The sequence below is a fragment of the Ipomoea nil genome, unplaced genomic scaffold, assembly GCF_001879475.1.
Source record: "Ipomoea nil cultivar Tokyo-kokei standard unplaced genomic scaffold, Asagao_1.1 scaffold1407, whole genome shotgun sequence".
Taxonomy (NCBI): domain Eukaryota; kingdom Viridiplantae; phylum Streptophyta; class Magnoliopsida; order Solanales; family Convolvulaceae; genus Ipomoea; species Ipomoea nil.
In genome coordinates, this window is record NW_017617835.1 from 4,826,039 (window position 1) to 4,849,715 (window position 23,677).

At 37.1% G+C, this 23,677-nt stretch overlaps 4 protein-coding genes and 2 long non-coding RNA genes across 15 annotated transcripts; 3 read left to right on the forward strand and 3 right to left on the reverse strand.

Annotated features, from left to right (window-relative positions):
• Positions 1-508: 508 nt before the first annotated feature.
• LOC109186349 lies at positions 509-1,203 on the forward strand. Its single transcript, XR_002055126.1, has 2 exons — positions 509-808; positions 890-1,203. It is a non-coding gene; the product is annotated as an uncharacterized LOC109186349 (long non-coding RNA).
• Positions 1,204-2,427: 1,224 nt separating this feature from the next.
• Positions 2,428-5,819, forward strand: LOC109186371 (proline transporter 2). Its single transcript, XM_019336318.1, has 7 exons — positions 2,428-3,075; positions 3,639-3,863; positions 4,009-4,103; positions 4,287-4,476; positions 4,769-4,893; positions 4,976-5,191; positions 5,282-5,819. Exons 1-7 carry the CDS (start codon positions 2,853-2,855, stop codon positions 5,657-5,659), a joined length of 1,452 nt encoding a protein of 483 aa, XP_019191863.1. The 5' UTR covers positions 2,428-2,852; the 3' UTR covers positions 5,660-5,819.
• A 246-nt stretch (positions 5,820-6,065) lies between these two features.
• On the reverse strand, positions 6,066-7,894 carry LOC109186377. 3 transcript variants are annotated; one of them, XR_002055132.1, is made up of 3 exons: positions 7,698-7,894; positions 6,570-6,817; positions 6,066-6,401 (listed from the first exon to the last, which is right to left on the reverse strand). It is a non-coding gene; the product is annotated as an uncharacterized LOC109186377 (long non-coding RNA). The 3 variants fall into 3 exon arrangements; XR_002055131.1 differs by having other exon boundaries at positions 6,066-6,398; positions 6,554-6,817; XR_002055130.1 differs by having other exon boundaries at positions 6,554-6,817.
• A 315-nt stretch (positions 7,895-8,209) lies between these two features.
• LOC109186259 (probable sugar phosphate/phosphate translocator At3g11320) lies at positions 8,210-14,109 on the forward strand. Its single transcript, XM_019336185.1, has 9 exons — positions 8,210-8,218; positions 8,721-8,803; positions 8,895-8,930; positions 9,033-9,261; positions 9,391-9,429; positions 11,599-12,057; positions 12,810-12,913; positions 13,035-13,263; positions 13,592-14,109. The coding sequence occupies exons 1-9, from the start codon at positions 8,210-8,212 to the stop codon at positions 13,736-13,738; spliced, it is 1,335 nt and encodes a 444-aa protein (XP_019191730.1). The 3' UTR covers positions 13,739-14,109.
• A 1,752-nt stretch (positions 14,110-15,861) lies between these two features.
• Positions 15,862-18,733, reverse strand: LOC109186376 (LIM domain-containing protein WLIM2b-like). 2 transcript variants are annotated; one of them, XM_019336328.1, is made up of 6 exons: positions 18,467-18,733; positions 18,079-18,272; positions 17,413-17,512; positions 17,269-17,303; positions 17,060-17,149; positions 15,862-16,363 (listed from the first exon to the last, which is right to left on the reverse strand). In XM_019336328.1, exons 2-6 carry the CDS (start codon positions 18,211-18,213, stop codon positions 16,154-16,156), a joined length of 570 nt encoding a protein of 189 aa, XP_019191873.1. In that variant the 5' UTR covers positions 18,214-18,272; positions 18,467-18,733; the 3' UTR covers positions 15,862-16,153. The 2 variants fall into 2 exon arrangements, with proteins under 2 accessions (XP_019191873.1, XP_019191875.1); XM_019336330.1 differs by having other exon boundaries at positions 18,079-18,229; positions 18,467-18,705.
• LOC109186373 (uncharacterized protein At2g39920) lies at positions 16,705-22,469 on the reverse strand. 7 transcript variants are annotated; one of them, XM_019336322.1, is made up of 7 exons: positions 22,342-22,469; positions 22,040-22,239; positions 21,705-21,760; positions 21,272-21,426; positions 20,663-21,119; positions 20,334-20,537; positions 19,246-19,858 (listed from the first exon to the last, which is right to left on the reverse strand). In XM_019336322.1, the coding sequence occupies exons 4-7, from the start codon at positions 21,339-21,341 to the stop codon at positions 19,660-19,662; spliced, it is 930 nt and encodes a 309-aa protein (XP_019191867.1). In that variant the 5' UTR covers positions 21,342-21,426; positions 21,705-21,760; positions 22,040-22,239; positions 22,342-22,469; the 3' UTR covers positions 19,246-19,659. The 7 variants fall into 7 exon arrangements, 6 of the variants coding, with proteins under 6 accessions (XP_019191867.1, XP_019191871.1, XP_019191869.1 ...); XR_002055129.1 differs by lacking the exons at positions 21,705-21,760; positions 22,040-22,239 and adding an exon at positions 16,705-16,716 and having other exon boundaries at positions 19,415-19,858; positions 22,342-22,468; XM_019336326.1 differs by lacking the exons at positions 21,705-21,760; positions 22,040-22,239 and having other exon boundaries at positions 19,246-19,534; positions 19,617-19,858.
• Between the last annotated feature and the right edge of the window lie 1,208 nt (positions 22,470-23,677).

The window sequence follows — 23,677 nt, forward strand, 5'->3', positions numbered from 1 at the left end:
TATTGTATGCAATTCAAAAAGTTGTGAGGTTTATATTGGATTGTTGGGCAGTGGCTCAAAGAGCAGAGTCTAACATCTTGTCTTCAAAGTGTAGCGTTGACAACTCTCAGTTGCTTGTTGGTTTAAGTCTTTAAGTTCGGGTTACGTGACAGGAAGTCCGAGGTTCTCGGGCTAAAGGTAAAGGTCTAGAAATGGCCAAAGCCCCCCCCCCCCCCCCCCCCCCCCTCCCCCTACCGCATTTAATGTTGTATTTATAAGACGACACATGCCAGTCCCTCGGCATGCGTGACACGTGGAGCGTATGCACAACGGTGAGTCAAAGGCCTGGTTGATCTCTCCACGTGCTTGGAGATTCCTGGATTTACCGGTCCTACTACTAACACTACTGGAAATTCTGAAATTTCCGACCACCTGAAAATGATCTTAAATTAAGTTGATACCAAAAAGTTCAAAAAGTGGTCGGAAATAGCAACAAAGGTTTTTCCGGATACCAAAAGTGGTCGGAACAAGACTTTCAACTTGATTTAAGATCACTTTCAGGTGGTCGGAAATTTCAGAATTTCCAGTAGTGTAATGTATTCGGATGGAGGCGCACTAGTTTTAGGGCTTTATCGCTGGTCGGGTCGGTACGACTAGATAAACTCGGGCGTAACAAAGAGAAACAAACCCAGCTAACGAGTGGACTCATGTTTGGACCAACAACCTCAGGTCGGGTCAACATGTTAGGCGGTCGGGCCTGCTCGGGTACGACTACTCTCGGCTATCGGCCTTGGGGTCGGAGACATTCTCTATCAGATATAAATTAAAGGTGTGCACCTTCGCTACTAGCTATATATATAGCTCTAGGCATCATAGTAAGTGTTTAATCTGACAATTTATATCAGAGCAGGTCACATTTTAAATCCCATTGAAAGTATACTGGGAAGTTGAGGTTGGCCGTCCACAGATCTGAATCCCTGTGAATCTCATTGAAAGCATGTTGTGATGTTGAGGTGGTTGACCACAAGTCTGAATTTAATTGAGGTAGCATGCTATGCAATTGAGATCATGGTGCAAGAAGCCCTAGTGCAAGTAGCAATTTGAGATGATAGTGGATCTGTTGAAGATGATTAAAGTAGGATTCTAAGGCTTACCCTACCTCTTCTATATGTTTCCCTGATCAAGGGAGAGATAAATAATAATAGTAGTAATAATTAATGTTAATTGCATGTGATGAGTACTATAATTATCTCAAGTCCCTTTCATTTACTGTTTTTTGTTCAACTTTTGATCTCATCAACACCATTGTTCACTGTCTAGAATCTCTTTTTGTTAATTTGGTTGGGATGTCAAATAATTTCAACACTCTAACACATGACTCTATCAATCATTTCCATCTTTAATAGTGCAAAGGCATCTTATTGTATATTTATTAGGTTTGCCAAATTCTTTATCAAATATGTCATGTTGTTATTAGTCAATTTACGAGAGAACCTAGGTGATACCCCCACCCCCACCCCCAACCCCCCCCCCCCCCCCCCACCCAAAAAAAAAAAAAAAGAAAAAAGAAATCAATATTTCCGCCCTTGATCTGCAAGTACAAAATATGTTAACGGTAAACACCTAAAGTTTAGACTAGAGTTCACAATGCAATATGAATCCTGATCTATAGTATAATAATTGTTCGCCCTTAGCTCCATGCAACTTCATGGGGAAATCATGTTGGACTTATATAGCAATTGTTATACCATGGACCAGGGTTCATATTGCATTGTGAACCTTGATACAAAAATTTTGTGCCTACAGTTAACCATTTCTGTACATGTAAACAAATGACTTAATAATTATTGACACACAATATGATAGCTACGGATACAGAAATTATCAATTGCAGGTACAGAATGCGTCAACTATAAATATAAAATCTGAAGATTATTTTTGGACCACGATCTACAATGCAAGGTAGACCCTGATCCATAGTATAATTTGCCCTAATATAGTAACACCTAAATGTTTTCAAAAAAAAAAAAGTAACACCTAAATGATTTGTTACAAAAGCTCAAATCCGAAGCCCATAATTTATCATACTGTGAGCGGGCTTTTATATTATCATTGATGGGCTTACGAAAGGCAATAACTGTTATTGGGTATTACCCATTGATGAAAAAACCCATTCATTTTGGGCTCTAATCCACTATAAAGAAAAGTAAAATTACGAAAATACCCTCTCATTTTCGCATAAAATATTCAAATCCAGTTGAGAGGAAATTACAGCCCGAGGGTGACAGAAGCTGTGGGAATAACTAATGAGAGAGGCTCTAATCTAGCTCAAGAATCACAATACTATTCAGGTTGAAGTTTACATTTTTGCCAGGTTGAAGTCAAAATTAAAAAATAAAAAATAATAAAAATAAATAAATAAATAAAGCCAGGCAGACAGTACGTGTACAATGTAAGACTTTTGCAGCAGCAAATCATCTCCGGGTTGATTGTACGAGACAGCGACGCTGAAACCATAAAATTGTTTAATTTAATCTTTTCTTGGGCTTTGATAAAGTCGTCTAAACGTGAAGGCAACTCATCTATTCATTCTTTTCTTTCTAAAAATTTTACTAATTTCTGGGTGTCGTTTTTAAGCAGACAAGGTAACTGGAAATGGTGAAAAGAGTTAAACTTTAAGAAGAAAAAAAAAAAAAAGATGCACTGTAAATGGAAATGGCGTTAGGCTACGGTTGATGAAATGGGAAGCAATATAAGCAGCAAAGGAAGCGACCCAAGAAAGTTGGGCGTTTGGTGGATCCACGCGCTTCAGACAATGCTCATCTGACTTTCTTTGTAAGCTCGGAGATTGGATCTTGATTCCGAGGGAGGCTATGGTTGAGATGGATTTGACCAAGATAGAGGCGGCGGCGGCGGTGGCGGCGGAGGAGGAGGCGGAGGAGGGGGAGGAAGAGAGCATGTTGCTCTTGGAGAGCGACGGAATGCTGGTCTACCATGGCGGCGGCGTTGGGGAGACTCCTTCTGGGAATATCCATAGCTTTAATGTTGACCAGATGGATGTTGAAAAATCCGACAGTTCTCACCAGGATGGCCACGGTCCTCTTTCTTTCTCTTCTTGTTTTCTTCTTCATTATATTCTTCTGGGAAAATATGTTGTTTATTGTTTTGAATCACTTTGGATGTAAAGATTCAATTTTTATGGCATAATATACAGTGCTAGAACAATTTATTAGTGGATAGTTCAGCTGGTTCTTGTTCCATGTGGATAATAATTACTATGAGCACCTGTTTTAGTCTTTTAGGTGTGATTTTCCCCAAAATTTTGTTATCATCTCATCTGAGCCCTGTAGGCAAGTATATATGATCAAGTCCTAACAGTCGAAATGTGAGAGTTACAAGCAATATGATGGGTTCTTTGTGGGCACCATACATTGGTTCTGCCACCTAATGGACCGTTGAGTTATCATGATTTACCCCTTCACTATCGAACCAGGGTGTGGGGGCTCTAGGGGAGTCAGGGAGAGGGAATTTTGCCTTTTGGGTAGTAAAAAGGTCACATGTGTCATTATTGTAAGAGTATTATTGGCCTAAATGGCAATGAGTTCTTGTTCCCTATGGTTATTTCACCTGTTTTAGTGTCTTGCAAAAAAAAAATGCAGATTCATGGCTTCAAGCTGGAGTTGTTCTCACCACTGGTCTCAACAGTGCTTATGCTCTAGGATTTGCTGGCACAGTCATGGTTCCTCTCGGTTGGATTGGTGGCGTGGTAGGTTTTGTCCTAGCAAATGCTATCTCGTTATATGCAAGTTGTCTATTAGCTAAGCTTCATGAATTTGGGGGAAAGAGGCATATCAGATATAGAGACCTTGCAGGATTTATTTATGGTATGAAACCAAAAAAAAAAAATCGTAATGGATAAATGTTCGTGCCCCCTTCATTGCTTGTCAATCTCGTTTAATTCATTGCTTGGTTTAGTTCAAGTTATTTAGATGAACTTAATTGAGTTGAATTTGGCCTTTGGTGTTGCAGGTAAGACTGCTTATTCAGTTATTTGGGGATTGCAATATACAAATCTGTTCTTGGTAAATGTTGGATATCTCATTTTGGGTGGCCATGCTTTAAAGGTAACAATATATCGATAAGTAAAACGAGAATTAGAAAGGCGCTTTTCATGTATTTATTTACTATTCGTAAGCTTTTTGAAACATGGAAATCGATTCTTATGACTCCTAGGAGCCCGTGAATTTGTAGGTTGCCTTGCCTAAATGTATGTTCTGATGACATTCTCTCGTTTGCTCATCTTCCAGGCCTTTTATGTTCTATTTAGTGATGACCATCAAATGAAGCTTCCACACTTCATTGCAATAGCTGGAGTGGGATGCGCCCTTTTTTCCATTGGAATACCTAATTTGTCAGCGATGAGGGCATGGCTATGGGTTTCAATGCTCCTTAGCGTGGTCTATATGTGTGCAACGTTTATTTTGTCACTTAAAGATGGTATATGTCTATTTTCCTTAACGGCTTTGATCTGTTCTTCTTTTTTACTTTTATTGCTACTGACTCTATTACATTATAGTATCTGTTCAAACGTACTTTCTCAACCTAATAAAGCACAAAGAGTCAACAACGCCTCAACTGAGGCTCGCTATCTGTTCTTCTAATCTTTGAGGAAAACGTGTTGTACAGCTAATCATCAATGTGCTTGCGAATTTGCTTATTCTCGTTTTACCTTTAGTTGTTGGTCGGAGGAACCGGGACCGTATCTTTTACCTCGTCTTTTATCTTACAGGTATCAACTCTCCTCCTAGGGACTACGCTATTCCTGGAACAACAGCAAGCAAGGCTTTTACTACTATTTGTGGAGTTGGAAATGTTCTTTTGGTTTTTAATACGGGAATGATTCCAGAGATTCAGGTAAGCTCTCGTTCTATGTGGTTAATCACTCGTCTTTACTTGCACTTAGCGCTCACGATTACATAAATTCTCGTTGTGATAGGCTACAGTGAGACCGCCTGCTGTAAAGAACATGATGAAGGCTCTCTACTTTCAGTTTACTTTAGGCGGTCTGCCCATGTTTGCTGTTACTTTCGTGGGGTATTGGGCGTATGGGTCTAGCTCGTCGTCCTATTTGCTCAGCAATGTTCATGGTCCGACTTGGATAAAGGCCGTCTCTAATGTTTTTGCGTTCTTACAAGCAATCATATCTATGCATGTAATTATCGCCTCTATCTGTTCATTCAACTATCTTCCTATGATCCTATCGGTACTCACTCTGGCATATACTATTATACTCCCCGTGCAGATATTTGCATCTCCAACGTACGAGTTTTTTGATTCTAAGTTTGAAATTAAAGGAAGCGTTCTGGTTCCTCGTAACCTGGCGTTCAGGACATCGCTTAGAGGTGGGTATATAGCTCTAACCGCCTTCGTGTCTGCTCTGCTTCCTTTCCTCGGAGATTTCATGAGCCTTACGAGCGCTTTAAGCGTCCTCCCACTCACGTTTATACTCTCGAACCACATGTACCTTGTGGCCGAAGAAGGCAAGCTGTCTTCTTTACAGAAGAGGTGGCACTGGTTAAATGTTGGGTTGTTTGGTTGCTTCTGTGTTGTCATGTTTGTTGCAGCCATACATCTTATTGCATTAGACTCTAAAACTTACAGTGTATTTGCTGATTTATGATTGTTCTTGAGTGGAGACTGATGCCTTTAGTTTCCATTTTAAGGTTTTGATTAATGATGTTTGGCATCAGATCTCCAATCACATTATGTAATTCAACACTTCTTGTAAACTGTAACTGTCCTCTAACACATTCATTGCAATACAATTTTGCTTTTTTGAAGCCTTTGGAATTTCGGTTCACAGAATGTCAGATTACCTTAGAGCGGTAATATGACAGTCATACAGAGTATATCATAACCCAAACTAAACTCCTGGAATGTAATAGTAATACGACATTCCTACCGAGCACAACGTAACTCGAACTAAACACCTAGAATATAATAATAAACTATCACGTTACAAGAATTTCATGTTCCGCAAACCAAACACCCCTGGATGCTCTAGTGTATTTTCATGACTCATAAAATGGCACAGGAAGTTAACAAATTGGGCTATTGGACAGGAAGAAGAATCATCCCAGCATAAACTACAAGCTTAGTTCCAAGAAAGATGAACTCTGAATATGAAAAGAGCAGAAGTATTCAAACAATTGGAAACTAATTGATGTCTTAACAATGTATAATACAGCAACCTCAGAAAATTGTTTCATCCTGGCACAACTTACAAATCTAGAAGTAATACATCAAGAAGAGAGAAAGAAACTCTAACAGGATCGTTGTTATCATGGACAAAACACGTTCTTCTATTTCTGCTTTTCCTGGAGTTGGAAGGATTCTGTTCCATCGATAAACTTGAATGTCTGCTGTCATATGGCAACAAAGGACACATTATTCAATAATCAGGAAGATTGGAATAGTCAATAATTCCCCGGGCGAGACAAAAAAAAAAAAAAACACCCGATACAAGATTGAAGATGATTATACAGATACAAGCGTTATCCAATAAAACATGTACCTTGATATCAACTGACCTAAAGGTTGGTTATCCAGATACAAGCTTTACAACAATGCAAAGAATGTTGAGAAGCAAGAGAGGAACTCTCAAGTACTGGGTTGCATAAATAAGACCGAGAATCTGCCCCTTGAAAGAATTTCTCTTAATGCCCGAATATTCCTGGAAGCTCCAGCCTCTAGGAGCAAGAAAACGGTCTTCATTTAGTATTGCCAATGCATTGGCAAGAAGCAGACATCCCTCCAGCAGTGTCCATAAACCCATTTCCTGCTTCATTTGGCAATTCATTATCAAAACATGTTTGCACATATTGTTAAAATTCCTAATAGCTTCTTGGGATTTGGGAATTTCACAAAATAAAGAAGAAGAACATCACCACACTTCTATGCGCACCCAAAAAAAAAAAAAAAGATCACCACACTTCTATATTTTCAAGAATGTCAAGATACCTAGTTTAGAAATTTTATACAGGTTACAACCATAAGTGATCATAAGGCTCCATTACTCCATATATCAAATCCTAATAATAACTCATATTTTAGGAGATTCACTTCAATTTTTGTTATCCCAGCAGGTTTGATCAAGAAAATGATTTTCTAAAACAGAAATTTGGCAAAGCAGTTATGGGAACTGTTCAGCAAACATTATGATTTATGAATTGCACTACCATTTAGCTTATTTAAGCTAAGTCTCCATAACCAAGTCAGAAGAACTCATGCATTACTCACATTCCATAATCAAAAGCTTTACCAAACTAGCCTACTATTAACAGGTAGCATCTAAGTAGATACATTCAGTCTCTAAAAAGTTCCATAAAGAACCCTAATTTTCAATGTCTATCGGTAACCCGTTATAGCCATTACACAAAGATTTATTAAAATCAAAACAAAGGGAGGAGGATCTACAGATTCAATTGTTTTTCATTACATAGGACCTAATGATTCAAGTTTTTTCTTCACATAGAACGAAGCGAAGCAGCGCGCCGAGAAAAACAAAGATCCTAAAATGCTAAAAGAGGATCAGAAACGGAGCTGAATAGGTTCAAAACAGAACTATGAGCAAAATCAGTAACAAAAAGGCACGAAGAAGCGGTGAAAATGAATAAAAATCGAGAAATTGAAGGATTGAATCTGATCTACAGGCGTACCAAGTAAAATTGGGTGGAGCCACTGATCTAAGAGCGATGAATCGACGCAGTCGAGTTCGCACGGGCCCAATCGAATCACTACGAGTTGATAACCAAAACCCCTTTCTCTGTTATTGCTTAGTTTGAGAGTTTTGCTCAGGCGACCCGAGAAGAAGAGCGATCGCCGATGAAGCTATTTTTAATTTGGAAAATTGCAACTTTTGTACTTCATTTTATACCCGATATAAATTTAATCATTGACTTATATGTATAACTATCTTTAATTAATTTTAATCTTTAAATTACTCATTCTCTTAAAAAGTTGAATTCCTAACTCCAAAGGCTAGCAATTGGAAAAATGTAAATTGGGTAACTCAATGACTCAATAGACGTGACTTCAATATCATTGTGATTAAAGATTTGTCCACTTTAAGCATAGTCGCTGCCGAGGTTCAAATATTCGTCTCTTCTCTCAAATATTTCTAATGAATCATTGAACTAAACCTATGCGGGCATGTTTAAATTACTCCGTAATGAGTGAAGTAGTGATTTTTTAATCTATTAAAAATTATTTTTGCTACCATTATATAATTTAATAAGGTGGTTGATTTGTCCTTAATACCTTAGCGTAATGATTAATCATTTGACTTGATGTGAATTTGATCGATAAAATTATTACGCAACTCGAGATTTATTTTTACATTGGCTATAAAAATGAGGTAATGTGAGCTTAATATTAGAGAGATAAAATTGGACTACTTGAGTATAATTGTAGCTTTTCATAACTTAAAAATTAAAAATAATTACACATATAACTCGAGACAAATTATACAACAGGTATAAGTGTATAACTGAAAGATCAAAAAAATATTATTTTTTTAATTTTAATTTTAATTTTTAATTGGTTCATTGAATTGGAACGGCCCATTACGTTCACAGGCCGAATTGGATAGGCCCATTGTTTTCACCGGCCCAATGGCCCGAATGAACCCACTCCCGCCATATAAAACCTATCTTCCACTGAACCACCAAATTAGGGTTTAGCTTAGGTCTCTGAATCACTCTCCGCAGCTGCTCCGCCTTCCAACGGTGAAAATGGTGAAAGGACGTCAAGGCGAGCGTGTCAGGTCACCCATCTTCTCCTCTCCCTTTGCTTTCTCTGTCTTTTCCTCCACTTTCAAATACTGATTAGTGGATTTGTTTCTGTTCTGATCGCAGACTGTATGTTAGAGGAACGGTTCTCGGTTACAAGAGGTGAGAATATATGAATATGAAACTGAAAAACCCCGTGTTTACCATCTTTTTATTTCCCTTTTTGATTGATTTATGAACGAATGTGTGTGAATTGGGGAATAGGTCGAAGTCGAATCAGTATCCGAACACCTCACTGATTCAGATCGAAGGAGTGAACACCCAGGAGGAAGTGGCATGGTACCTGGGAAAGCGCATGGCCTACGTCTACAAGGCTAAGACCAAGAAGGGCGGCTCTCACTACCGCTGCATCTGGGGAAAGGTCTGCAGGCCTCACGGCAACAGTGGCGTCGTCAGAGCTAAGTTCAAGTCCAACCTCCCACCCAAATCCATGGTGCGTTTCTATTGCTCCACCCACTTCAATTCATAGCAACTATTTGTGCAAAGCTAACATTTTTATAGTTTTTTCGTCTCTTTTCTAATCCTTAATGTATTCGTTTTTTTTTTCTTTCTGAATTTGCAGGGTAACAAGGTTAGAGTTTTCATGTACCCAAGCAACATCTAAGGTATTCACATGTCATTTCTTGTTTTTGTACTTTATATATATAGGATAGGATGAATTGATGCTGTCATGTATAAGTTAAAGGAACATTCCTATTGTTGATATGCTTTGAGTTTTACTTGTATGGTTAGAGACAAACCCATTGGTAAAATTTCAGTATGGAGTTGTGGGTTTCCATAAATATGTGTACTTGTTTTGTGAATGTAAATATTTGTAGTTGAATTAAATTGGCTGGATGTATTTACTTTGGGTGACATGTTCTGAAGAATGTATATGGTAAAAGAACACTCTTTTTGTCTAGGAAGCCAATCTAATTCCTAATAAAATTTATACTATGCTATCTTTTCTTACTTTTGCCAATGTATAAAAGCTATCATACTTTTAAGGTCTCTCTATTTTGGGTCTGCTTAGAAGTGTGAGTCTCTGTTTGTTGAGTGGGTGGATACTTGTAAACATACCCCAACTCACACCCTTGCATCAACCTGATATAAAGTTTTAGTATATTTCTGCTTTTAACCCATTTGAGAGTGAAGTTGCTGATTGATTCTTGTAATTTGTTTTGCCGTGCAGCTAGAATGTTGAAGATGCATGGTGGGTTGCTTTTGAAGATCTCCAGTGATTTATGTAGCTGCATCTTTACTACATACTCCAGTTATATTTGTGTCTTGTTTTGATCATATGTGCCTTTTGTCATTCAACCTTGTTTTAGTAGCACAAAACCATTGGACATCTTGTTAGATGAAACTAATTTTGCTCATTTTTTGTACTTACACATGATTTCTGCCGCATGCTTTTGTTTACTATCTTTGTCCCAGCACAAATTTCAGTTATCTCACTACTGTCAATAAGCTTCATACATACTGATCTTGCAAGGCTAAATGCAGTTATACAGGAAATGCTATAAGTTCTTGCATTGCCTGGCAAGGCAGTCATCTCCTCTAGGGAGTGAATTCTCCAAATGATAAAATATTCAATGAGTTATTGAATGCTCATTTAATGCTCCACTTGTTGGAGATCTAGTCTATCTGGTAAAAATAGTGACATGTGAACTATGTTGCATGAAACATAGTGAGCTATAAGTGGTGACAGTTTTTGCCAAGATGGTTATACAGCTGATTTAGTAATCACAAGATTTTAAGTTGACTTCTTATGAAAGTTATTTATTGATGGTTTTCTTGGTTTAAGTCGGTCAGTTATGGGTAATTAATTTATTTTCTTGTGATCATTGCTAACTATGGATAACTAAGCAGCTGGTTGAGTTATGTTGCAAAGAAATTGGGTAGAAATGGGTTAAGTTATGTTGCAAAGAAATTGGGTAGAAATGGGTTAATATTAACCAAAATTGATTAGTCTAGTTTTTGTTTTATCCCCATATATTTGAATAACATATCATCATAGTTGTAGTAGGCGTTAGGCGGCTAACTTAAAAAAAATAGTAAAATGCAAGGGTTTAGTTTTCTGAGTAAAATATGCTAATTCGGCTAAATTTGGCTCAATTCATCGTCGAATCGACTGAGTTAGGCGGCCTAGGTCGATTTTTGCAACGTGCATATCATACAACTAATTGTTGCTTTCTATTAACAACCTTTGTTTTACCATACATAATTGCAATTTAAGATTTTGTTGGTGGTATAAAAAAGAAAAACGGAGTAAAGTGAGATTCCAAAAGATATTGGGGTAGAAAATAGTATTATTACAAAATTGAGGGGGGGGGGTTCAAATTTGACCAAAGACTAGGATTAGTTTAAAATAGCAAGTTGCAGCAAAGAGAGTACTAAGACGGAGTATTACTTTATTATGAAAACTAATTACCGCTAAACTCAATTAATTAATCCCTATTTATAAGATGCGAATCGAATTATCGAACTGAAGTTGCTCCCCGGCATTTTCTCCGTCGGTGATCCTCTCTCCCCAATTCTCCCACTCCGCCGGAGAGCGTTAACCTAGACAGGCTGAGAGATATGAGGATTCTTATCCATAAATGTATCTGAATTTTGTTTTCTCTCTCTCTTTTGTATTGAATTTGTTGAATCTTATCCGTTGTGGTTTTGTTTTTCATTGTTGATTCACTCTTTTTGGGGCAGATCCGGTTTCAATTCCGTGTAATTTTGTTGTTTTTTCCCATTTTCTGGGAGAATTTTGAGGAAGGAGAGGTTGGGGTTTGGGTAGACTGATTCAATGTCGGTGATGAAGACATCCGGCCGGTTGTTCACGATCGGGCTGGTGGGAGCGTGGTATTCGTCCAACATTGGGGTTTTGCTGCTGAACAAGTACTTGCTGAGCAGTTACGGGTTTAAATACCCGATCTTTCTCACCATGTGCCACATGACGGCTTGCTCGCTGCTCAGCTACATCGCCATTGCGTGGATGAAGATGGTTCCACTGCAGACGATAAGATCTAGGGTTCAATTCCTCAAGATCGCGGCTTTAAGTCTCGTCTTTTGCACCTCCGTAGTCAGCGGCAACATCTCCCTCCGTTACTTGCCGGTTTCGTTCAACCAGGCGATTGGCGCCACCACGCCTTTCTTCACTGCCGTCTTTGCCTATTTGATGACTCTGAAGAGAGAGGCTTGGCTCACTTATGCAACTCTTATCCCTGTTGTCACCGGAGTTGTCATCGCCAGCGGGGTATGTTTTCTTTGCTTTCTCCGGCCCCTTAACTGAATTCCGATAACAATCTTAAAAATGGGTCTTTTATGATGCTGTTTAATCACATTTTCATTGATTTGCTTGCATTTGTTTAACAAATTGGCTTGCTCCTTTGTGGCAAATTATACTATGGACCATGGTCCATGTTGCAATGTGAACTACGAATAAATGTTCATTTTTAGTATATTAAATGTTAATTTTTAATATACCGAAAGTTTACTTTTTGGTAATATATCTAAAAGTAAACCTTCAATGCGCTAAAAATAAACATTCAGTATACTAAAAATGGATTTCTTACATCTGTAAGGTGGACCATGGTGCATGGTATAATGATTGACTGTTGCAATGTGACACCTTATCATGTTGGATGGGAAACAGGGGCTAAACTATATTTCTGGGAGTGGCATAAATGAATGAGATCGTTGTCTCTAATGAAGCCACAGGTAACTGTGTACTAGTAGTCAAAATCTGATATATATATAATTTTTCAGTAGTAAAACGTTTTATTGTCTATATTTACAAACTGACAAAAGTAGATTACAAACTGAAATGAAACCGAGTTTTAGCTGGTGATTAGATGAGGATGTCTGGGGAAGTGGGGATGCTTGTTTGTGAACTTCTCTTCTTTGCCATATTTGGTAAACTAGTCTTATGAAACATTAGGCCTTTGTATCTGACATATTCTGGAGAAGAGTTTTCGTATGTTCATATCTATCTTTTGATGATTGTAGGGTGAGCCAAGCTTCCATTTATTTGGGTTCATTGTTTGTATCGGTGCCACAGCTGCCAGGGCACTCAAGTCAGTGCTTCAAGGGATCTTGCTTTCTTCTGAAGGGTAACATTTCGTTTGTAGTTTTATGCTGTATCTTAAATCAAATACCGAAATTGATTGTGGTATATGAATAATTTGGCCATGGAACCTGAAATTTTTTTATTTTTTTTTTTGGTTATTTAAGGGAGAAGCTGAATTCCATGAACCTTCTGCTCTACATGGCTCCTCTAGCTGTTGTACTTCTGTTACCAGCGACTATAATTATGGAAGAGAACGTCGTTGGTATCACATTGGCACTTGCAAGAAATGATATGAATATTGTCTGGTTACTACTATTCAATTCTGCACTTGCTTATTTTGTAAATTTGACCAATTTTTTGGTCACAAAACACACCAGTGCGCTAACACTTCAGGTATTATTTCTTGACTTTTTTTAGTCAAGCTATATCTCTCCATGATCTCGTGATTTTAATGTTAATGTTAATACATGAATTCAAGAAAGTAAAGTTAAAAAATAAAAAGGGTCCATTGTTTCAGTCGAGATTAAGTATATTACAGCTTAATCTTTATTCTAAAAGAACATCTGAGGCTATTAGACCTTTGCTTGATCTGAACTATGAATTTCTTTTTTATGATTGTTTCTTTTTGTACTTTTCTCTTTTAGGTTCATTTTCTTTAAAGTCAGTCGGTACATATCTTCTTGTCACTGTGCTCCTAACAGATTGTTGTTGGCTCCTACAGGTTCTGGGGAATGCTAAAGGAGCTGTAGCCGTGGTTGTATCCATACTAATATTTAGAAATCCAGTCTCCGTTACAGGGATGCTAGGCTATTCCCTGACAGTTTTCGGTGTTGTTCTTTATAGTGAAGCTAAGAAACGTAGTAGATGAAAGAAAAGTTAACGAGGAAAGGAATCAACAAAGGGTTCTGTTAATTTTGTCGCTCAAGGACATTGGGAGCAAGCTTCAACAGCTAGTTGCATCTCATGGCTGCCTCAGATTCTGCCCTCATTTTAATTTTTTCGCCCCGGAACCTGTACAAGGGATTCCATCTTGTATCAATCTGTAACCAGATTAGCCAGAACAGGAATTCTCAATAAGCTACTTTTAATCTCTCCATTCTTCCCAGCATCATGGGACTATGAAAGAAAGATAGGTTTTTTTTTTTTTTTTTTTTTTTTCAGAAAATACTGTAGCATTCAGTCTATACAGCATGGTATAACTTGTTCCATATTTTATTAACAATAGAAAAGACTTATCAATTTTACATTTGTATTTTCTTGACAGGCTTTCTATTTTTCTTTTTTCTTTTTTTAATCCTAAATTGCATTAAAGGAAGTATGTTTAGTCAAAAGCAGCCTTTCTTGCTGGTGAAAGATCATTTCTATGGTGATGTCAACTAACAAACTTATTCGGGGGTGTTTGGTTAGATGGAAAATATTTTCTTCAAAGTGAAGGAAAATGTTGGTTTATGTTGTTTGGTTGGATGGAAAACATTTTCCATTGGAAAATGGATTTCTCAAAGTTGAGGAAAATAAATTCTTTGCAAAGGGGTGGGATTTTGTTTTCCACAAGGAATGGGAAGAAAAATAACATCAGTGTACCATTTTACCCTTATGAAAATTTCTTAATTACATAGACACTTATTTATTCATTCATCTTTTTAAGGGCATATTGGTCTTTATATTCATTATTCCTTATCTTTCTAAACCCAACCAAACAATGGAATTCATATTTCCAGTAATTTCATTTCCACCAACCAAACAATTGAATCAATTTTTCTGGAATTTATTTTCCATGAAATTTCAATTCCATTTCCCTTCAAATATTTTCCAGCGAACCAAACGAGCTGTGATGTCATAGTTGTATTTAAATTAAAGCAGCAATTCTTCAAGATGGTTGAGTGAACTGTTTTGACAGGTAAAAGACTAAAAGGTATTCTCTATGTTTCCTATGATTGTTTTTCTTCTTTTAAAATCATAGACCCAAAGTTATGTCGTAAAAACAATAGTAAATTCACTAAGCTCTCGTTTTAGGCTAAACAAATAAAGAATCAAATGGGAGCAATCCAGTCGAATTAGTCTAACAGTTAATTTGTTAACTACAAGATTTCAAGTTGAACTCTACATGAGCTCTGCAATCATTCAGAGAGTACCTTCCAATAGTGATTGTTGTTGAATATATAAACATAAATGTGCAATCTAACTATCTTCCAGTAGTGATTGTTGTTGAGTATATAAACATAAATGTGCAATCTAACTATCAGCTTAGACTTTTTAGTTGAGATAAAGAACATGTTTAAATTTGATATCAGAACCATGCCAAAGAGGGTCATGGGTTCGAATCTCCGCATCCAGCTTACTAGGATAGCAAGAGGGAGCTCAGGCAAGGTGTATTTTACACCTTGGCCTTGCTTTCTGTCTTTAGATCTTGTCTCCCAACTCCCAAGTGGTTGGGGCAGCCTCCTCATCTTCTTTTATCTTGGGGGCCAAATAGAATCTGATGTGACCAATCTCTGAAACTTTATGCTCAACAACCCTAGATAACTCTAATTTTTTTTTTCTTATCAAAACTATTTAAAAAAAAAAAAAAAAAAAAAAAAAAAAAAAAAAAAAACCGTTTACTTAATGTATCACCCTCAACTAAACAAAACACATACATATATACTCCGTATTATTTTAAGTTCAACGGGTTTCAATTGACGGGCCGTTTACTCAATGTATTACTCTTAACTAAACAAAACACACACATATATTATTTTAAGTTCAACAGTTTCGATCAGCAGTATTAGGTTTAACCAAGAATGATATGCCTGATTGTACTAAGTACTATTACAGTTGATGCTAATAGTACTCAGTACTAAGTATTGTATACATGATTGTATAAGATATTATCAACACCATGCTCTTTCGTGTGTAACCCAAATATGTTTTTATGACTCAAGTTCATGAACATATTTTGACAATAAGTAGCACAGAAGTACAAAAAGATCAAAGAATCTATGAACAATAATATCAGCATTCAAACCCACACCATAGGATAAAAAGACCAGCATTCTCATTGCAACAATGTACAGCCCCAACCATTGGAAGGGACTAGTGACAGCAGAACTTATGTCATAATCAAGGACAAAACCCATCTCACACCACAAGGTATATTAAACACTCCGAGAGTCTCAATTGTGAAAGTAGTCGGTTATGCTACTGGCCAGAGGTAAAAAGAGAGCGAGGAAACACACCGAAAGAAAGAAAGAAAGAAAGAAGGCAAATGGCCAGTAGAGAAATAACGAAGAAGGGGAAGAGATTTTCAAGCTTCAGGAACTGGAGTTGTCGGGCGCTTCACCGAGGCTGACTTGATTAGGTGGTTGTAGCTACCTTTCTCCTTGAATAGCTGGGAGAAATGAGGTTTGCAATATAAGATTCCATCCAGTGCTGCATAGTTCGAGGGAGTTAAAGAGCATCCACCATGAGAACATTTAAAACACGACTTGTGGTAGGATTGGTTCTCCACTGTCACCTGAAAAAGCACGAAAAAGAAAAACCCTCGTTTATTCTTGATTCATTCAGTTCCAGTTCCATATGTAGTGAGCTTTCGACCCTGTTTGGTAAAATAGTTAGCTTATCAGCCAATTTTGGCTTATTTGACCACACTATTAGTTGTTTGATTTGGTTAAAAAATCAATATAAGTGTTTGGTTAATCAACTTTTTGTAACTCCAAAATGCTAAAATTCAAAAAGCTACTCAAAGCACCTTTTTCAATTAGCTTTTTGAGAAAAGAAATTATACTAAACAGCTATCAGCTAATTTACCAAACACTTTTCTACAATCAGCTAATGTTATCAACCAGTCATACCCTATAACCCAATCAGCTAACAGCCATTTACCAAACGACTTATTCAGGGGAAACGGAACAAAAACGACGCTTCATATTTTCAACTTAAGGTTAAGTATTACAAGGTCACATGGTAGTAGGAAACAGACAGGCAAGGGTGAACTTACTTGGCTAGACATCTGACCAAACATATGCCAGTACAAAGAGTTAGAACCAAATTAACGTTAAAGAGAGTTGAATGGAGAAATAGAACCTCATAGGAGATCGTAAAGGTATAGTGTACTCGTTAGTGTTAGCAAAATCAGAGAAATACTACAAAAGACTGCATCAAATGTCAAGAATTATAATGAAGTGAAATTCTGGGAATCTATATATCTAACCTTCTCCAGAGGGTAAGCTGTCTTCCCACAAGTAGCACATTTTTCCTGTGTCCCGGAGAACATGCTGGCAGCTTTGCTAGGGGACCTTGTCTGAATACCAAAACGAAAAAGGTACAATGATTCAGACACTGATAACAACATATCCCATAACTTAGACACTGTTTGCACTTGATAATGTATAGATATAAATAGTTGTCAAGAAAATTTACCAGCTCTGGGGTTAACTTGTCAGCCGACTTTGCAGCTGTTGAAAGTATAAGTACAGAAAAATAAGCAAAGAAGTAGAAGCAGAATCATTTTAAAATTGTTTTTTTTTTTTAAAGATACATTAAAGACAAAAGGACAAGACTTACGTGACTGAAAATTCTTATTGAAATTCCCTGATTCCTTGAAGAGCTGCTCGAAATGGGGCTTACAGTACAGAACACCTTCCATTGAGGAGTAATTACTCAGCTAACACAATGCATCATAAGTAACAAGATCAAAATCAGAACCCATGAATAATAGAACAACAAAGTGAAGCGACATCATATTGCTCTCAAACAACCAATATTATGAATTTCCTACTAATCAGAGAGAAAGACCATTATCCATTATATAAAGTACAATTCTTTATATGTGATGACTTTTTAGTAACGAGAGAAACCGCGGTCCGCAGCCAATACTCGAGGGTGTAGACCGAGTAAATCTCCCTTGTGACCATAGCCAGCAAAGAACCACAAAGAGGTAAACCAGCCTAAGTTGCCCAAAGCTAACCAACTCAAACCAATAAGGCCAAAAGCTTCCACAAGGAGGTAAACCAGCTTAGGTTGCCAAGGCCAATAGGCCACTACCGTTCAGAGTAGAACTTGTAACCTTGTGATTACCAAGTCAATAATGTGATGATTTTAGCTAAGTTGTTCCCATAAGCTTAATTCTATAAGAAATGGTGATTGCAATCTATTTAAGAGGATTAGAGAATCAAAATGCATAGAACATATATCAAATAATAAGGCCTATGAATGTAGGAAGAATTTTACCTTAAGGGTGCCTTTGCAATGGCTGCATCTGAAGCAAGACTTGTGATAATTAATCCCATCAGCTGACAACAGCTCCACAGGATAAACTGTCTTCTCACAAGCCTTGCATTTCTGCTGAGTCCCAATGAAAGACATTCTCTTTTTTGTGCTCCTAAAATCCCTCAAAAGCAAAGTCCAGATCTGACCCTTCAAACCTAAGATTCAACTCAGAATTTAACAGTTTTAAAAAATAAAAATAAAAAATCAGTCTTTCCCTTATTATTTGACTGCCATTTTATGTGCATTAAGGTGCCATCACAAACCGATTTGATGCAAGAAAAATCAAACCCAATTCATATGAGATCTCGATTGAAATATGGAAAACAATGGGCAAGTGAAAGAAGCAAACCTTGAAGAAAAAAGGGAGTTCTTGATCTACCAGCTTGTGCTTCTGCAGATCAGAGTGGAGTTCCAGAAAAACAAGGCGAAACGTCGGATCCAAACTATTTGGGAAACCTTGAACTAAGAATCACTCCGCGACTCTGCGTACGACGTTCCGTTATATATCTTCGAGGAGAGAGAGAATTTGGAGATGGCGAAGTGGATGATGATGAGGAGAGAGAAAGGGAACAAAAATATCCTCACTGCAGAGGTCTTTGGCTCCACTTTACGGGTCAAAATAGCATAAATGCGGTGGCTTTTTTCCACAGTGCAGTCAACAGCAAAGTAAAAAAGGAAAATCTTACTTTGTAATCTCTAATTTTACTCTCTCTCACCTAAATTTTGATATAAACATTTTTCTTCTTCCCAAACTATATACATTTTTCTTGAATGCACATATTAAAGATAACTTATATATAGTTGTCATTTCAAGAAGTAAAACTAAGGGAGTAGAGATTAAGAGTTCATATAATAAATTTTAAATAAAAACCACAAAACACATTTTATTGTTATTGTATCAAATTCAGACAGTCGCAGTATGGAGTTTTATCTTCGACTTATTGTAGGCACTAAGCACTGGTCCTCTCATTTAAGAGGCAGTTAAATTACCGTAATTTAACTCCTCCACAATCCCTGTAAAGCCGGAGTGTGGAGACCCAGAAACAAGGAATTTCGTCTTTTGCATGCAAAGTGATCGAATACACAATACAAGATTAGTGTAGTATACAAGATCTTCAAAAATCTCCATTAAACTGGATAACACTCAACATCATTTCATACATTAAACAACAATAAAAAATAATAATTGTATTAGAAGATTTTGCATGTACTTGTTCATCCAATTCCAGCAAAATGCAAGCTTTTGATCTGTAAATCTACAGCAATATCAAAATTGCAACTGTACACCAACATATACAATTCACAAACTTGTGTCAATCTTTTCTATGGCAACTTTCATTCTATTCACCCTCAAAAGGCGAAGTCCATCGTCCCCAGGCACCAGGGCCCCACACCCTCGCCCGACAAGATTGTGGAACTTTCATTCTACTTAAAACATTATATTCAAGCAGCAGGAACAGTAGCTTAGACAGGGAAGCAGGATGGTCAATCCCAGTGACTTTGTTTTTTCCTGGCAAGAATCTGTAATCTTCTTCGGTTGGTTCAAGCACTCGAAATATTGTGCTGGCTTGATACTGAAACAGGATTTGGTAGCTTGAAAACGCGGTTTCCTGGAGAGGGACCAGTTAGGGCGTCCAAATGGCTGCTAATAGCAGCTACAATACGAAATCCTGCATCTTGCAATGCTGCCCTTTGTGCAGAAAAGTATTCCCGTGTATCTGTTTGCATTTCGTGGTTCTTTCTGCAATAGTATAGCCAATTAGCAAAACACCTGTCAGAAAGTCTGACCATATTTCTGCAGTTTTCCTTTCTTTTTTTCCATCTTCAAGAACTACGAGTAAAAAAATTTGCAAGAAAGTCTTTGATTTACGGGAAAACCTGCAACCACTGTCCGAAAATGAGCTATGGGTGAAACCCACTAAAACAACCTAGGTTACCCATATCTGACCAGTTCAAACCAAGAAAGCCAATGGACAGCTCTCACGAGGAGTCAAACTTGGAACTTTGCGATTACCAAGCCAACTATCTGACCAGCTCAACTGGGGTTGCCCCCATTTGCAAGAAAGTCTACACCTTAAAAACCTCGTTTACACACACACGGAAGAACATGTAAATCATGATTGAACGCAATATGTCACACAATATCCATTTATGCATTGATAGTTTTGTCTTAATGAGCAACCGAGGCTATAATTAATATCTTGAAGTGGGAGTACCTCATAATTAATGACGACCACCCACTGCATTCTGATGAAAGAAGGTATTCTATTGTGGCATTACGTAATCTCTCGGGCTTCCTTGATAGCAAAACCAGCTGCCACCCTCTGGCTTGAAGTTTCATGTACAATTTTTGGACAAAAACATGCTTCGGGTTTTTCTCATAGTCATCTGTACAATCAGAGCAACCATTTTCTCGGGATCTGCCAAAAGATAGGTACTATTAGTTTAACTTTACTCAGTAAACACTGCCTGAGAAACGATGAAACGAGGAAGATAAGATAGTGGTGAACTGAAAGGAAGCTTGTTACTATTAGAAGAACATAACTGATGAAATGATAGGTTCGGGTATAAGAGGTCTTCGGGGAAAAAGTCATCAGCATCCATCAACACAACATCCTTACCATCTTCTAGCGGTTTGATAGTGCTGAAGTATTTCTCAGCCAACTGCACGGTAACATTTAAATCGTTCATGTATTGGCCTTCTTTGATGTACTGAATTGCAGCATCCTTACAAATATCGGGGAAAGAATCCGAATCCAAAGTGTTCAGCTCCATATGCATAGTAAAAGCCAAGCAGTAATGATAATTATAAGTGGATTTTGACGCCCGAAGACTCTGTATAACCCCAGAATTTTTGTTCTGGCAGGACTGTAACATCACTGTCAAGGTTATCAGTAGTGTCATTAACGAAACCCCAACTGTTACAAGCCCAGCAATGAAGACTGTGGCAGCAAAAGACGACATGTAAATTCCTGTCTCCATAGTAAAACGGCTTCCCATTTCTGCAAAGGTATAGTATAAATTAATCTTTATCTCATGGACATCAAACTGAGCACATTTCTTTTAGTTAAAATGTCAGAAATGAAACCTTAGTGTACTTTGATCTATACTAGGTAGGAAAGTGTGAATAAACTCAGAATACAATTATACAAACCCGAATTTCCTCTGCTCGAAAGACTGTGAGCCGAGATTTCCCTTTCCATTATATGGCCATATGCAGACATGGCGATCAGACTTACCAGGATGCTTTAGCTCAACTCACGCCCTTTAAACAATGATCAAGTTCCCTTCTAGACGGTAACGGATCACCTGCCATTTTTATTGGCAAATCAAGATGTATTCTTTAGCAGATATAAAGATAGTATGTCACCCCCAACCAAGTTAGTCGGACTATAGCCTTGGTAACCACAAGATTACAAGTTCGACTCCCAGTGGGAGTGACCTATTGGTCTTCTTGGTTTAAGCCGGTCAGCTATGAACTACCTAGGCTGGTTTACCTCCTTGTAGTCCGCTAAGATCAGGCGGGGTTTACCTAGTACACACCCTCGTAAAAAACTATTGCAAAAACAAAAGATCCAACAACTCACAAGAATCTGCATCACAATGTCAGCAGTAGACACAAATCACAATCAAGTCTCTTCCCCTATCAAACATATAAAAAGACATACACATGAATGCAGGCTAACCCTTTTCTGATTCCACTAAAAACAATCTCAAAATACAAACCCAGTCAAACATTTAGATTGTTGTGTAGAACCTCAACTTTTTAGTATTTACTGAATACAGAATCAGAATCAGAATTCAGAAGGCATTTCATAACACAATTTTTTTGATTGATTTATACAGGATGAAGAATTGGGTCCACAAGTAATCAGAAAATAGATGTGAACAATATATGATTCAGAGGAGAAAAAAAAAACACCTGATCTGAACAAGAGTTTTCCAAATGAAATCAGCCCTGAAAAAGTTGATAAAACAAATGCAAGAATGTCCACAATTCCACATAAGCTTCTAATAGCACATACCCACTACTGATAAGCAAGTAAAATCTAGAAATCTTGAGGGGAATAGAAAGCTAATCCAAGATTTCAATGCCAAGTATCCAATCAACGAACGTTTCAGCTGAAAAAAATTGAATCTTGAAGAACATAGGCAGGTATATACATACATACACACGCGCACACATATAGAGTTAGAGACAAATTAGGGTGGCGGTGATATTACCTTACAGTCAATCAGAAGAAGGACTGAGACGACTGAGAGTTGAGAGTTTCATGGACAACGGAGAATGGAAAAATGCATCGGCCAGATGGCCATGTTGGAGACTTGGAGCTGAGTAGCTGACTATGGGAGTTAAAAAAAAAACATATATGAAGGGCATTTATGTCCAATAAGTGTAATTAGATCAAAAAAATACAATTAGGCCACTAAACGCCCCAAATGTATGCAATTTCATCTGATAGTAGGTTACTATTCATTTTATCAAATTATTTGCTTACGTGGATGATGAATTGACATTTTTAAATCATTTTAATAATAATTTAAAAAAAAAAAAAAAATACAGGGTGGCCAGCCACCCCTTTCCCCCGCCTCCTCCTTCGTCTCATGTTGGATACGAACGAAGAGTCAGTCTTCGTTTTCGGTCAGAGACGAAGACATGGAGACGAAAGAAGGGGTGGTTGATGGCCACTCAGCGTTTTATTTGTTTATTTATTTATTTTATTTTTATTTTAAAGTTTATTATTAAAAATTATTTAAAATGTCAATTCACCTTTCACGTAAAGCAAATAACATGAAAAATGAATACCATGTTATCAAGTGAAATTGCACACATTTGAAGTGTTTAATGATCTAATTACACTTTTTTGTTTTGTTCAATAGCCTAATAGTATTTTCAGATTACGTTTCGTGATCAATTTGGACCTTATTTCAAAATCTAACTCACGATTTTTAAGGGCATCCACAACAGTAATTTTTTCACCGTTTTTGAAGAAGAAAAAAATCTAAACTATAGTTTCTACACTAATGGGAATGTGTGGTTTTTAGGTGATTTTTTATACTACAAAATTGGATTTTTCCTGGGGTCTAACTGAAAAGAGGACATGAAGTTGTGATACGCGCATATGGCGCAATATTCGTGCCCAATTGGCGTGTGCATAGCATGCGCCTATTGGGCGTGTAAATATGTTTTTTTTTTGCTTTTTTTTTTTTCAATTTTTTTTTTGTCAAATTCCTTTTTTCATCCCTTTCACTTTCTTTCTTTTACAAGATTCAAGAGGATACCATGAGCTTTTCACATAATATCAGTTTTTTGTTTTCATTGTCTTGAGAAAAAAATCATCAATTATAGAAATATCAAGTTGTGTTAAATATTTTTAAAAATGTGTAAAATGTTTATAGGGACATTTTGAATATTTTGATTTAAAAGCAAATAATGCTTTAAATATTATTGATTTTTTTATTTTTGAAAACAATATATTCTTGTTTTTTTTAGAAAATCCAGAAAGGTGGACATTGAATCATTGATTGGGAATTTGGAATCTCCAAGACTCCAAGGAAC